Raw genomic sequence first — 14,896 nt, 5'->3', positions numbered from 1 at the left:
AAGTTATTTTCTAGATTATATTTTGGTCTTTAATTATTTATATTATTAACCTTGACTATAACCTTTGTATTTGATATCTAATTTTAGACAATATGATGTTAAGCATCCTTAGAATATATAAGTTAGTAGAAATGTTTATAAATTGCCTACGTAATGTATTAAAATTTTAATGATTGGACTCAACAAAAAGTTTAAAAATAGTCTAAAAACCAAATTGGAAATTCTAAAAAATATTTTAATAAAGAATTGAATATGAGGGCAAAATTTGAAAGAGTTATTTGGAAGTGCACACAAGGTTTTAAACCTTGGAATACAAAAATAAAAATTCCTAGCAAATCTTTAATTACCAATTAAAATTTCACCCTTTCTAAGTAAGTTAAAAATTACTAATATTAATATTATTGAAATACAAAAGAATTACAACTAATTTTTATTTTATATCTGAAAAACATAAGATTGAATCTACTGACAAGTGATACATACAGCTTGATTCTTAGATCAAATATATGTGTATATATTTTAATCATTCGTTAGAACTTCATAGAACGAACAAGAATAAGAGAACATAGAATGTAACAACATGAGCTAAATTAAAGATTAGTTTAAATGAAAAAAATAAATTAGGCATCTCACTTTACAACTCGAACCCTTTTCTATCACTTTGCAAACATTTTTTCTTTTTCCTTCCATTTTCCCTAAATTACAGAAAAGAGAGAGAGAGAGAAGAGAGAGAGAGAGAGAGAGAGAGAGAGAGGAGAGAGAGAGAGAGAGAGAGAGAGAGAGAGAAAGAGAGAAAAATGGGCCCCCAGCAGTAGAAAACAGAGAGGCCCACCAAATCCCATCCTCGTGGGTGGGTATTTACGAGCGAGGGTGGAGGGCGTTGAAGGGGATGGAGGGGGCCCACGGGCTAATGTGGATGGGCCGGGAGGGTTGGTGGTGGTGGGCCTGGCCCAAACGGGGGGCTGACGTGGAGGGGGGGACGGCGACGCGCTCACATGAGGGGCACATGGTGAGGGTGGTGGGTGGGGTCATGTGCATGTACAACTGTGGGGAAAGTTTCAGTGCTCTCAGCTCTGCTACTTCTTTCTGCAACCGCCTGTTCTCCTCCGTCAGATTCTCGCAGCATCTCTTTAGAAACTCGCAATCTACTTCCGTTTGCTTCAATTTCGTCCTAAAACACACCCATAAAACAAACTAATTTAATTTCTACATTCAATTATAAATATATTCTCATCAATTTCTATCCTCTCTAATCAATTTTGAATACAACCCTAACTTTCTAAACTCTCTTTCTTTTAGTACTAGATATAGAGTTCGACGTCAAACTCATGATCTCTTAATCAGAGACAAGTGTTAATAAACATTGAGATAAGTTCGTATTTCGACCCGTGAATGGGTGAAATAATATGGTAAAACTTAAAATATTGTTTTGGTTCCTAACATTTATCATTTATTTATTTTGGTCTATCTATTATCAATTTTTATATATTTTAGTCGATATAACAAAACACAAATGTTTATTTGTAAACAAAGGGATTAAAATGAAAATCCCCCAAATAAAAAGTAATTTCGAAAATAGTATTTTAATTAAAATAAAAAATAGAAGGGTTGGGTTTTAAGTGAACTTAGATTTGATTAAAACGAAATTATTTGAAATTTTTTTATTCCGGATTTAAACTAGCGTTTTGACTAAAATGGCCTTGGAGATTGAGGAAATTTTCTCACCTTGCCCTTCTGTTTTGGAACCAAACTTCGACTTGTCTCGGGCGGAGACCCAACTGCTTAGCCAGCGCCAATTTTTGTTTCTGCACAAAATTACGAAAACACCCCCATGAATTTTCGCCTCATAATCTCGTGTTTGGCTACCGAGAAAATTTTGGAAAAGAAAATGAAAAGCAAAATACGTTTGCGATGAACAGTACTTACAGGATTGAGAGTGTTGTGTTCTTTGAAGCTTTCTTCCAAGACCGCGGACTGATCTTTCGTGAGGCGGAGCTTCTTTCTGGAAGTTTCGCCGTCTTCTTCGTCGCTGATTCCTCTGGAACAAGCTCTGTCGCCGTCCAGATCCTCGCCGTTGGCTTCTTCGCGTTCACTCCGTTTCCCGCTCACGCTGGAAACCGTGCTGTTAGGGCTCGACATCGCCGCCTCGTCCTCGCAATCCGCCGCCGTCGCCGGTATCCGGTTCACGTCGATCCCCCGGAGCAGCGATCGCCCCGTCTCCGACGTCCGATCTGCAAATACCGATACACAAATCAACATCAGCATGCACCAAGAACATCAAAATCGCAAAAAACCTAACCAAAATCCTCCTCTCTTCGACTACAAAATCAAAAACCTAACCAATCCTCTCCTCTCTTCGATTTCAAAATCAAGACTCTAACCAATCCTCTTCTCTCTTCGATTACAAAATCAAAACTCAAACCAATCCCCTTCTCTCTTCGATTTCAATTATCTCAACGGTTAATTCGCTGGAAAAACGTAACAGAGACCTCTGTTTTTCGAAAGAAAAATTCAGAGATCGAACCTGAGGAAGAAGGGAAGGAGGTAGCGTCGTTATTCCAAGGCGAGGGCATGAGATTGAGCTGCAAATGATGATCGGAAGCGAGGCGGTGGGAATGGAAGCTCAATCCAAGGCTCAAACCGAGATCATCTTTGGCAGCCATCATTGTGCACTGCAAATAAAATCCTTGAGTTTCAAGAGAGAGAGAGAGAGAGAGAGAGAGAGAGAGAGAGAGAGAATTTGTTTGTGTGGTCCAAGCAGAAGGGGAGAAGAGAGGATTATATAGAAATGGGGGAATGGGGAAATGGAAGAAAAGAGTTTCTTTAAATTCAATGATGGAAAGGAAGCAAGTGAAGTTGTCAGAGGGAAAAGCCCCTCCAATTATCCCCAATCATCACTTTTGCTTCTCCAAAATATGCCCAACTCTTTGCCTCTTTTGTCCTTCACAATTTTAAAAATTAAATAAAAAGTTTCTCTTTTTTTTTTAACCATGGTTGGGGGAGGGCTTCACTTTTTAACCATGGTTAACCTCTCTTTTACCAACCCTTTTTTTTCCACTTTTTGCTTTTCACCCCCTTCTCTTTGGGTATCATGTCTTTGGCCTCTTTGCTTTTGGTTCTTTTTCATTGGTGGGAGAAAAAGAAAAGCCTTCCTTTCCCTTCCCTTTTCCCTTGAGTTGTTTTTGTTTAGATATATTCACTCAAAAAATTGAAAATACATTTTAATCGAACCATCAAATTTTAAAATATTAATCAGTAACTTTATCAATTGAATTATATGATCGAATTGACTATAATCACAGTAACTTACATGATCAAAGAATTGAATTATTAAAAACATAGTCACAATCTCATAAAAGGAGGATTTTTTAAATTCATCTAGCAAAAATATATGAGGTGAATGTGTGGGTTAGTATTATTTAATATTAATTTTACGGGTAAAATTACCGTACTAGGCTCACCTGAAGTGATGCTTAGCTCGAGCCACTTACGTTGTACCACCTGACCAATTCAGAGCAAGATTATTCGACTAGATCGGTCGAGTTGGTGGGCCGTACATTATACAACCTAACCTTTTGCTATTTGCAAGTAACTCTTTGACTTACTTAAACATTAAAGTATGTCCAACACTAATGTGCATATCTTGTTCGTTAGAATCTGGATCTAAAATTTACATTGAAAATTAATAATAATGATAATAATATAGTTTTTTTTAGTGAAATAATAATAATATAGTTATTATATATATCTTTACTTACTATTTAAAAAAAAAAGTTTAACTTTGATCTAGTTTTGCATTGAATACAAATGAACGTGTGAATTAGGAAGCAAAATATTGGAAAGGTGGGAGAGTAAATCGGGAGCGTTGAAAATGGAAGGGAGTGAAAGAACGGCTAGGATGAAAGGAAGGAGTGGGGCCCAGTGGACAGCTAAGCTGAGGCAACCATCAAATCATGAGTGGAATCATACACACAACCTTTTCAATTCATTCATTCAGTCTCCTCCCACCCCCTCACCCTATGGGTGGGCCCCATCTTATCTTTTTTTCTTCCCTAAAAATTACTTTTTGGTTAAATTACAAATTCCGTCCCAATTTTCAGATTAGCTCAATATTATTGTTCATAAATTTTGTTTTTATCTACTTGAAAAATTCAGCCGCTTGTTTTTATCTTCTTACTTGATCTTAAACTTTAATATACCCAACTCACATAGTTACCCAAATACCAAAACGGACATAGCTCAGTAATAATTGATATATATCTCCAATCAAAAGGTTGTGAGTTCGATCCTTGACCTCCACATATTGTACTAAAGAAACATAATTACCCAAATAGGAAATTGTTGCATGAGAAACAATATATCATCAATATGATTCTAACAATGATTATATGCAAAATTTATTTTTTTCTTGAAATTAAACACTTAAAAAAAAGTCAAACAAATTAAAATTCATAACTAAAGTAATTCGATTGACGCTTTACGTGCTAATTTATGAGTAATCGTGTTCACCTCTTGCTGGATGTGCCGAATTGAAGCTACCTTCTTCTCTTCTATTAGTATTCGAATTTTGTCCATAAATTAAAAGACTTTCGTGAGGTCTCCATCCGTGTATACTAAATTGAAACATTTAAAATCATAGAGATTAAATTTATCCCCTCCTTAGATTATAATACCAAATTTATAGCCTAACCTTACTTTTTCTATAATAATATGAATAAATAATAAAAATAATAATAGATAGATAAAAAGGATTTAAAAGAGTCGCCTTCCCTTCCCTTTTTATTTCTCGTTACACAATTGATCTTCATCACCCACACGCACTCAACTCCACTCGCGGTTTTCGCGCGTGTTTTTCACTCTCTCATTTTGTATGCGTTTGAGAATTATAATATATAATCTTTGCTTTTAAATTTTGTTTTGAAAATATTATATTGTAAGTGGAGCTGGATTTGTGAATTGAGTTATTATTCTTATTATTTTATTGTTGTCCCTCATTTTAATTAAATTCTTGATTTGCTCTCTTTGGGATTTAATTTAAGATTTTTGTGGTTATTCCATATTTAAATTTATTTTACAAAATTGATGGTGTGGTGATAAAATATTTTGGTTAAAGTATATATTACTTATCCCTAGAATTGGAATGACAATATAGTAGGTTAAGTGGAAAATGCACTCTTAATCTATTTACCCAAAAGTTTGCACGAGTTTTTAAATTTTGCCAGGGGAATAGAGTATAAAGAATACCTATTCGGGAATATGACTTCTCGATCATAGATAAGTGTCAATTACTGCTGAACTAAGTTCATGTTGGTTAATTTAATTCATATCGATAAATATATAATTCATAACTATATGTGGTGAGACAATTCATTAAGGTGGAGAATGTATTCCTCATTTCATTTTTTTTAAAATCAATTTGTGTGATGAAGATCATATTTGATCCAAAACATGTCATCATTTAGTCAGTAGCTTGAATTCGCGTGTGTTTCCTACAAAGAAAGAATTTGAAAACAATAAACGTCGAATCTCCCAACTTGAACGACGCTCTGAAACAAGGTTGTCAAACTAATCACTAACGTTTGAATGGTAACTACTAATTAACTTGATTCCTGCCTCATAACGTATCTTACGCCTAAAAGCACGGAGATAACTGTTCAGTTGGGTATACGACTCGAACGGTTATCTCCCCTTTTAATAAATATCCTGAAGAGAAAGGAATGAGGTATACAAACATTTTATGAGTTTTACTCTCTAGGATCCTTTACTAACAAAAGCTCAAAGTGTTAACTCCTTTATTTTGCAGATATTGACATTTCAGATCTTATCTGACTTTGTTTGTCCCTCTGACAAACTACCATCGAGTCTCCCCGAATTTACCGACACAGCTAGGTTTTAAACCATGACTCTGATATCATGATCATATCTCCATAATGATATGATATTGTCCGCTTTAGGTATAGCCCTCACGACTTTGCTTTTGGTTTCACCCAAAAGGTCTCATACCAATGAAGATAATTGTCCTCTTTTATATACCCATGATTATTCCTTTCGCTAGTCAATGTAGGACTTTATTTGTCATCACTTTATAAACCCAACACATAATTATCATTATTACTACTATATTATATACATATATGTCATATTAATTAATAAGAATATGATGCGAAATAATTGTCAAAGCGATCATAACTTAATGGTCATTGACATATATATCCAACCAAGAGGTTATGAGTTCGATCTCCACCTCCACATGTTATATTAAAAAAGAACATGATGCGAATAATTGAATTTTGTTACTATCGGTGATTTGGAGCGCGTAGGGTACAACTTCTAATGGCGATGAAGAGAAAATGAAAATAATAATTTAAATTAAAAAAAAAACGAAAACATTATTTTTTTCTGTCAAAAGAAAAAAACGAAACTAATTATTGTAAGCGTGGAACTTCAAAGGGGACGAGCCGACAGCATCCTATGGTCGCCCTCTCAATCTCAAGACAATGGTAACCTATTTTATTGAATTAAATAATTCCTATTTTTATTTAAAAGGAAAATAAATTATTTTTTAATCTAGACTTTCCTTTTTAATTGCCCTGAATAAAGGTTCATATAATTATATTCATGTAGTTAAAAAGCCAATTTTATATTTGTATTAAAAGTTTGAGTTAATAAAGTGTGCTCATATACTTTATCTTTCATTTAAATAATATTCTTTATACGGAATTCGAATATAAAATAAACCTTTGTCAAAACTTGAAAGTTTAACCGTATATTTCATTTTTCTTCATATTCTTAATCATTTGAAAGTTTTTTTTTTTCTTTTTAAGATTAATTCATTTGGAATTTTTTATTTTGAGAAGTAAACTTATTCATTTTCAATTTTATTTTGTTTCATAGTCAACTTTTTAAAATCCTTTTTGAAATCTTAGTCTAAAAGCATGAATCCATTTTTTAATAATGAAATTAAGTAGTTTTCGAAAAGTAAAAAAGAGAAAACACAAAGAAATTACAAAACATCTTTGAAAAAAAAGTTTACAAACAAAAGTAAGATATTTACATATAAATTAATGCTTAAATCCTATTTTGGTCATCTACAGTCAATTTTGATTCATTCTTATCCCTATACTATTAAAAACGTAGTCATTTTAATTAATTTATTTATTTTTATCTTATTTATTAATCATAATTTAAATGAATCACTATAAAATTTTACAATATATATATATATATATATTGAAACCAATATTTTTTCAAAAAAAATGAGAATCAAACCTGGGATTTTAAAATCACATAAATAGAATCATAGCAATATTTCAAATGTTCCTATCTCAATTTCATGAAAATATCGATAAAAATTTTTAGAAAAGTTACGAAAATTTAAAAATTTATAAGAAATATTTAAATTAACCTATAAATATTTCATTATTTTTAAATAAGTAAAAAATAATTAATATAAATATTAGATCCATATATATTATATTTTTATCAATTTTTTTTGGGAATATAATGGAAAATGTCTATTGAGGAGATGAAAATAGGATCTAAACATTAAAAAAATAATATATAAGATTATTGATATTTATGTGACGAGACAGCAATGATTGGACTATCATTTTTAGGATATGATTCATGGAACCAAATTAAATTGAGAAATTCGATTTATTTTATATTATTTTTGTGTTCAAATATGAAATAATTATGGAAATGGGGACATTACAATAAATGAAAATATATACATATAATTTAGAGAGAGAGAGAATTGATGAAATGGGTCAACTTTGGAGAGAGAGAGAAAGGGGGAGACAGAGGGAGGTGGAGTTCACGTGGGGGAGGGGGCGGGTGGGCGTGATTTTAAGGAAACTCACGTGGGGCTGCTACATGTGGCACGTGCAGTCACACGGCGGGACCCACACGCGCGCCATTTGTGGGCCCACCCTGGTGCTCGCATGTCATTTTGTCGCCGCAGGTCCCGACACCACCCTTCCCTTCAATCATTTGAACTTCCCATCTCCCACCTCTTCCTCCCCAACTTATCCCTCTACGCGCGTCACTCCACGCGCTCCTCCTTTTCGGTTCAAACCCTCATCCCCAATTTTGAAAAGTATCTATTAGATCTCTAATCTTTCGAGTTATATTTAATATATTATTTGAATTTTGAATATGTTAATTTTACACTTTTTAACGTTTACAAATATGTTAGATGTAAAATTTGTTGCAAGTGAACTTGGTCGAGTCAGTCCACTCGAACAAAAGTGAGGAGACTCTCTCTATAAATAAAAGGAGATGCCTGGAGCATGAAGTATGCTTTCCATTATCTTACTTACGCTCGATTGAACTTATAACTAGATTTAGACATTAGAGTGTATTGAGCTTAGCACCACATGGTGTGTAAATTTCTTGTGTGTTGTAGGCGTTCGTGGGGAATTTTTTTTACCTATCCACTCAAATTCAAATATTGCATCTATAGATGTGAATGATTATGAATTTAAAGTTTGGGGATTAAAATTTATTACATAATTTTAGAAATTTATCTTTTATTTAGTTGGTGGTCTGAAAATAAAAATCTTAAATTGATGATTATGAATCTATTAGATATTATTTAAAATTTAGAGATTAAAATTTGTTATTCCATCTTATTTGTATCTAAAATTTTAATCTAATTGATTACATGGTGATAAGACATTATACGTTTTTTTTTCTAAACTCAAGAGTCGTCGACTCTCTGATCTTTATGCCTCTATACCTGACCTTTATGTCTTTTATGCCGTTTCGCCTTTATGATAGGACATGACGTGCTGGTTTGTCTTTCAAAATTTATTTATTTATTTCCTTTCTTTTTTTTTGTAAGTTTTTGTTAAATAGAAATCTAATGAGTACATTGTAAATTTTTTTTATTTATTGTTTTTTATCTTGTAGGTAAGCATCTATGGAATCAAATCTAAACGTTTAGAAATTAAGAAATTAAAAGCAAAATGTTCGAGAGAATAAATAATAAAATTGAAATAAACCCAAAATTTTAGGCATGGAAAATAAGATCTAAACATATATATTTTTTTAATTTTCAATATAAATTTAAGCTCATTTGATAGAGATTACAATCTGAATTAAAAGATGAAAGGTTTAAATCTCAAAACTTGCACACACAGTGATGTATTTTAATATATTGTTTAATGATTTAGATTTTGTATTCCTCAAATTCTAATTATTAATCAAACTAATAGTTTTTATAATTAAAGTAAAAGGTAATTAAATTAAAAAATAATGTTGAAAAGACATTTGTCTCAATGGTCCCACAAATGCTGCGTTGAAAAAATGTAACTAATAATATTATTTAAAGTTGAAAGTCTTTTCCTTTAGATTCTATTAAGTAATAATTGATGACATGACCACAAGAGACCTTATTATAAGAATAATTTGCATAGTGCGTAGAATATTATACACTAAATTTTAAAATTAATTTTCAAATGAATTATAACATTCCAATATATAATACAAGAATACTTTATTTTTCAACAAATTTATTTGTTTAAATAATTAAAAAATATTTTTTTTTAAATACGAAATTATTAAGTATCAGTCGAATGATTTATAATACTTTTGGTTTGTGTTTGGGTATAGTTAGAAATTGAAATTCATGCTTTTCGAAGTTTATTGAGAGAGAAAAAAAAAAAAAATATATATATATATATATACATCTTTTTTAGTGTGAAATACCATTATGTGACAGTGAATTTAATTTGAATTCTTTATATTTTGCATTATGCTTTAGTGCTTCCATTTGAATTGTTTAATTAGTTGACATTTTTTAATTATTGAAGCAAATCATATTTACATGACAAAAACAGTAGAAAAAGACATTGTCCCATGATCATATTTTGTGTGTTGGAAAAAAGTTGTTATGGTACCGTGAAAGTGGCAAGTCTTTGTTTAGACACCATACACTTTATTGAATTAGATTATTTTAAATAATAATTTATGATAAGACTATAAGAGACCTCATTCAAATAATTTAAAAAATATATATGTGCAAGAGCATATGATATAATAGACTATGTTTAGAGCAAAGATTCCTTTCTCTAAATCTCGTATCATATTCACGTGAAAGGAAGCCACGGAAGCTAAACCCTTAGGTTGAAGGGTAAATTTAATTCATTTATTAGATTCTAACACTCCCCTCACTTGTGGGCCAAGTGGAAATCATAATAAAGGGGGAGGAAACGACAATGCAAAGGCTCGAATATAGGACCTCCCGCTCTGATACCATATTAAGAATGAACAAACCACCACTCAACCCAAAAGCTTAAGTTGATGGGTTGACTTAAAATTTGTATTTTTTTTTAAATATAACATATCAAGGTGAATCCTCACAACCTATTTGTTGAAGATAAATGCTAATTATCGTTGAGCTAAATTCACTTTGACTTAAATTTTGTAACTGCAGTTACGCGTGACTTACGCATTAGAATTCTTATTTATTAATCGAAATACTTTTCTTTTTTATCCTTGTTAATATATATTTCAAGTTCTGAATGGGCGTGTCGGCAACGCGCCCCTGTAGCGAGTGAGGGAAAAGAGGCAAAGGAAGGCCGGATATCTTTTAATTAGATAAAATTAATAATTAGAAAATATATTTAATTGGCGGAATTAATGATTAATTAAAGTGATTAAAATAATTTGGGGGAAAGGAAAGAAAACCGACAAGATGTTGGGTTATGATTAAGGTGTCCCCACGAGTGCGTGCTAGCTGTCCCACGTGTCCCCTCCCACTCCTCAATTATTATTATTATTTTTTATTTTTTCTCTCTCTCTTTATTTATTTATTTTTATTTTATTTTATTTTTCCAATTCTCTCCCCCACTACCCGACAAATTACCCCACACGTGGGACCCACTCCCCTTGCTTCCCCACGCTTCTTCGCAGCCCGTACGAGGCTCACCTCCCATGTGATTCGCACGTGAACTCGCCCCACTTTTGCTTCTTGTTCCGTCAATTCCTTGTGAAATCCCGATCTTGCCCTCCCCTTTCCAATTTTGGTTCTTCTATTTTTTTCTTCTTTTTGTCAATTTTTTATCATGTATGTTTTAGGTCACGCAATTGAACGAATGGAAGAGACAAATTAGAGCCCTATTTAGTAATGGTTCATGATTGTGATTTCTTATTATCCAATTTTCATATCTTCAAGATCCATTTATAATATTTGTCACATCATTCAATAATTGAAATTAATATGGACCCTTTGGTAAAATAATAAGTTGAATGATCACGTGGTAGAATATAGGAACGATAGTAATTGGTGTTATAGTAATAGCTGGAATTTTTTCGAAATGTCGTTACGATGACATTAAGGCAGGAGGGGGCCATATTGCAACCTTTAAGAAAAATTTCAATGTTCATCCTCGCTCCATTCTATAATCTTGGATAATCGATTGTGGCTGGTTCAAAAAATTCCTATTAAAAAACTTCAAACTCTGTTTGGATTAACCTTTACGAGTTATTTTTTTTACAAAATTTAGTATTCCATACTAGAAATTAAAAAGAAAAAAAATATTTTGTTCTCAAATAAAATGGAGAATTCCAATATGAATAATCATCGTCCCTACCAAACATTATATATGTACATTAATTTGTCTGATTTTTTTTTTAAGAATCATTTAAAATCTTGGTAGATCGTCTATTGATTAATATTCCCTTCAAACTACCAAATTATATTGTATTTGTTTTTTCATTTTGTTAATGTTAGAAAATTTATACCATATTTAACCAGCCATATTGATAAATAAAAGCAAACTCATTCATATCCTATATTTATATATTTTAATGCATATCCAAAAACATTTTCACTTGACGTTTATCCAAAAATAATAAAATATTCCTGAAAATGGAAGGAAAAAGAAAAGTAAAAAGGAAAAAAAATAAAGAAATGATAAAGAAAAATCCAAAAAATTCACGTGAAGAAAAATAGGAAAAAAAAAGGGAAATAATTGGAGGATATATATCAGGGGCGAGCATCCGACAAGTGAATATTTGGAAGGGAAAGGGGTCTCCATTCTCAACTCTCAAACTTCCCCACAACACACAGCCACGTGAAGCGCACGTGAAGTGTGGGGACCACCACCGGATGGTGGTTGGTTGGTCACCGAAGGGTGTGAAGTATCCAGATTACCCCTCCCCTCCTCGCCACGGAGTTTGTGGTTTGTCCAATCATTTGGCGGAGGACAGTGGGCCCACAGACAACACCACACGACACAACACAACAACTAAAATGTTTTTTGATTAGACTTCTCGGTTTGGGGTTAGTCTTGTCACGCTCAACACACCCATCTTACCCCTCTCCTTTCTACCCAACCTAATCATGTTCCTCCCCAAATATATATGTACATATTTTTAAGATATTTACGGCTCGAACCTGTATCGAACAGTTATTAAGAGTAAACGAGTATTAATTCTACATTGAACGATTATTGGATAGTTGCCACATTGTGATGATTGCGATCCCTTTCTTTTTACTTACCTGATACAGCCATGTTTTTTTTCGCATGAGTGTGTTTGCATCGTGCTAACTATGTTATGAGTGACATAAATTATTATACGTATTGAGTTCACTTGAATGAGTCCAAGAAAATAACAATGGGTCAAACTGTCTGAATTAAGCTTGCTGGACTGAACGATACTACCCAATTAGACTAACCTAACATGACAAGGTCCAACTGAACCAACTCGAGGAGACTTATTTTGTAAATAAGAGGAGAGACTTGGGGTGAGGTATATTCTACGCAACTCTATTTTTTGCTATTCTCAACTTAATTAATCTCTTGTCCAATTTAAGCACTGATATGCATCTCTTTTGTGTGTGTAGACTTGGTTATTGCTTTAGATAATATATCTAAATCTTAAATAATAGACTGACTATTATGTGTTCAATAAATCAATTTTTTGAGTTGGAGAGGCTGAATTTGTAATTTAACATGCTTTTATCCTCACATGACTACATATTTAAAGACAGTTTTGAATATTATTTTCAAAATATTTCTCTACTTACAATAACTACCTGAAAACACATATATTTGGATTAGTCATAGTCATACTCTATTAGGTGAGGGCATTACTGTCTGAGGGCATTACTGTCTGAGGGCATTACTGTCTTTTCAATCTATTTGAAAACATTTTCTTAGGGTAATTGAGAGAAAAGGCTCATCCAAATTCCTCTCTCTCTCTCTCCATTCTCCCATACTCACGTGGGTCCCACGTGGCATCAAACGGACAGCACAGCACACGTGTAGTGTGTCTAACCCGCACGTTCACTTTCGGTCAAAGTAACTCTGTCTTCCGCCCGATCCGGTCAACGGTCAAACCCCAACTGCAAAAAATAATTAAATTAGTAAATAAATAATAATTTCCTCCATAATTTGCCCCTTCCCCCTCCACCGGAATAGCCAGTTCCATCTTCGTACGGATCCATTTCAGGCCGTCCGATCCATTCCCGCCTCCGCCGTCCATCTCTCCCACCACACGTGCACCTCCCCGCTTGCCAAGAAGCATCCGCGGGGCCCACGTATCAGAGCCATGTGACCGGCTGAGCTGGTCACCATGTGATTCTGAGATTCACCCCGTCGAAAACGAATCGTTTCGTTAATCGAAATAAAAAATAAAAAATAAGGAAAATTAAAATTAAAAAGCTGTCGTTGTTGAGTTGGACTACACGTGCGTCGTACCAAAGATCACCAAATCATATATTTATTTATTTAATTTCCCCCAAAAGAAGCCAAAAGACGTACGAGCCCATCCCCAACGCAATAAATAATCATTAACAATATGATTGCGCGAGGGCAGTTTCGGAACCTCAGGAGAAAAAGTATGATTTTCGAGGATTTTGTCTGGGGGGCATGTTTGGTTGGTGGACTTTTTATTTTTTTAAATTTATTTTTAAAGAGTTATCGATTGATAATCAATTCTTTTTTTTTTTTAATAGACAAATTGGAGAAAGAAAATATAAGTCAAAATGATTAATTATAAATATAAATATGAATATTTATATGCATATGATCATTGCTTCAAATGATTTCGTTTTTTTTCCAATCATCCTCTATGATAGGATATTCATTGTTTTTCTAAAGCTCATAGAAAGATTATTCTAAATTCCAATCAAGTTTTACGATCAATTATGATGTAGCCTTTCTGGCTAAATGATTTATTTATTTTTTTGCTAACAACTTTTCAAAAATAGTTTTCGAATAAATGTAAATCACACCAATCTACTTTAAAATGGTTGAAAATCAATCAAATTTAATCTCTGTACGATTCATCTTTGAAATTTGATCTTTGTAATTTCAACATCGTGGTTTCAAAACTTTAAATTAAAAAAAAATGACGTCCCATGTTAAATATCCTATAAATGATTAAATTTATCATAAACTATCGATTTAAGTTTTTGTGTTCATTGGTCGTTTAATCATATTTAACATTCATTTTAGATACCTAAAACAAATAATGATAACTTAGTGATAATTGATACATATTCATTTATTTAGAGTTGGAAGTTCAAACTCTCGTACTCTCAATTTGTGGTATTCTAAAAATAATAATGATAAATCTAAACCATAAAGATCTAATTTATAATTACGAGACCAACTATTAAAAAAAGCAAAACATACACATGAGAAAGAATACCTATAATGTAAAAATGACAAATAAAGGCAAGAAAAGGAAGCAAAAGAGGAAAGGGAGGTTTGAATTTAATTTAAAAAATGTAAAAAAGTAATAAAAGAGAAACATTTAAAAATTATAAAACGTGGCCTACTTGCATTATTATATGAAGATTCTATTCTAATTGACGCCACATGCTCTGTCTCTCTCTTTTAGATTTTTTGTCTCAACGCACGTGCTCTCCAACTGTCCTTAT

General features: G+C 32.5%; 1 protein-coding gene across 1 annotated transcript; it reads right to left on the bottom strand.

The window, feature by feature from the left end:
• Nucleotides 1-568: 568 nt before the first annotated feature.
• Nucleotides 569-2,840, bottom strand: HB-2 (homeobox protein 2). The gene is made up of 4 exons (XM_022302775.2): nucleotides 2,525-2,840; nucleotides 1,927-2,231; nucleotides 1,726-1,805; nucleotides 569-1,171 (listed from the first exon to the last, which is right to left on the bottom strand). Exons 1-4 carry the CDS (start codon nucleotides 2,664-2,666, stop codon nucleotides 859-861), a joined length of 840 nt encoding a protein of 279 aa, XP_022158467.2. The 5' UTR covers nucleotides 2,667-2,840; the 3' UTR covers nucleotides 569-858.
• Between the last annotated feature and the right edge of the window lie 12,056 nt (nucleotides 2,841-14,896).

Source organism: Momordica charantia, assembly GCF_013281855.1.
Source record: "Momordica charantia cultivar OHB3-1 chromosome 10 unlocalized genomic scaffold, Mcharantia_2.0 BLBB01000010.1, whole genome shotgun sequence".
Classification (NCBI taxonomy): Eukaryota; Viridiplantae; Streptophyta; class Magnoliopsida; order Cucurbitales; family Cucurbitaceae; genus Momordica; species Momordica charantia.
The sequence above is the reverse complement of the archived record's forward strand: the minus strand, read 5'-3'. Positions and strand labels throughout refer to the sequence as shown.

Bases quoted from the DNA above. Each gene is read 5' to 3' on its own strand.
- HB-2 (XM_022302775.2), bottom strand. From the start codon at position 2,666: ATGATGGCTGCCAAAGATGATCTCGGTTTGAGCCTTGGATTGAGCTTC. The intron at 2,232-2,524 runs GTTCGATCTCTG...CGGTATTTGCAG, and splicing joins CTCCTTCCCTTCTTCCTCAG to ATCGGACGTCGGAGACGGGG. The intron at 1,172-1,725 runs GTGAGAAAATTT...GGTGTGTTTTAG, and splicing joins TTCCAAAACAGAAGGGCAAG to GACGAAATTGAAGCAAACGG.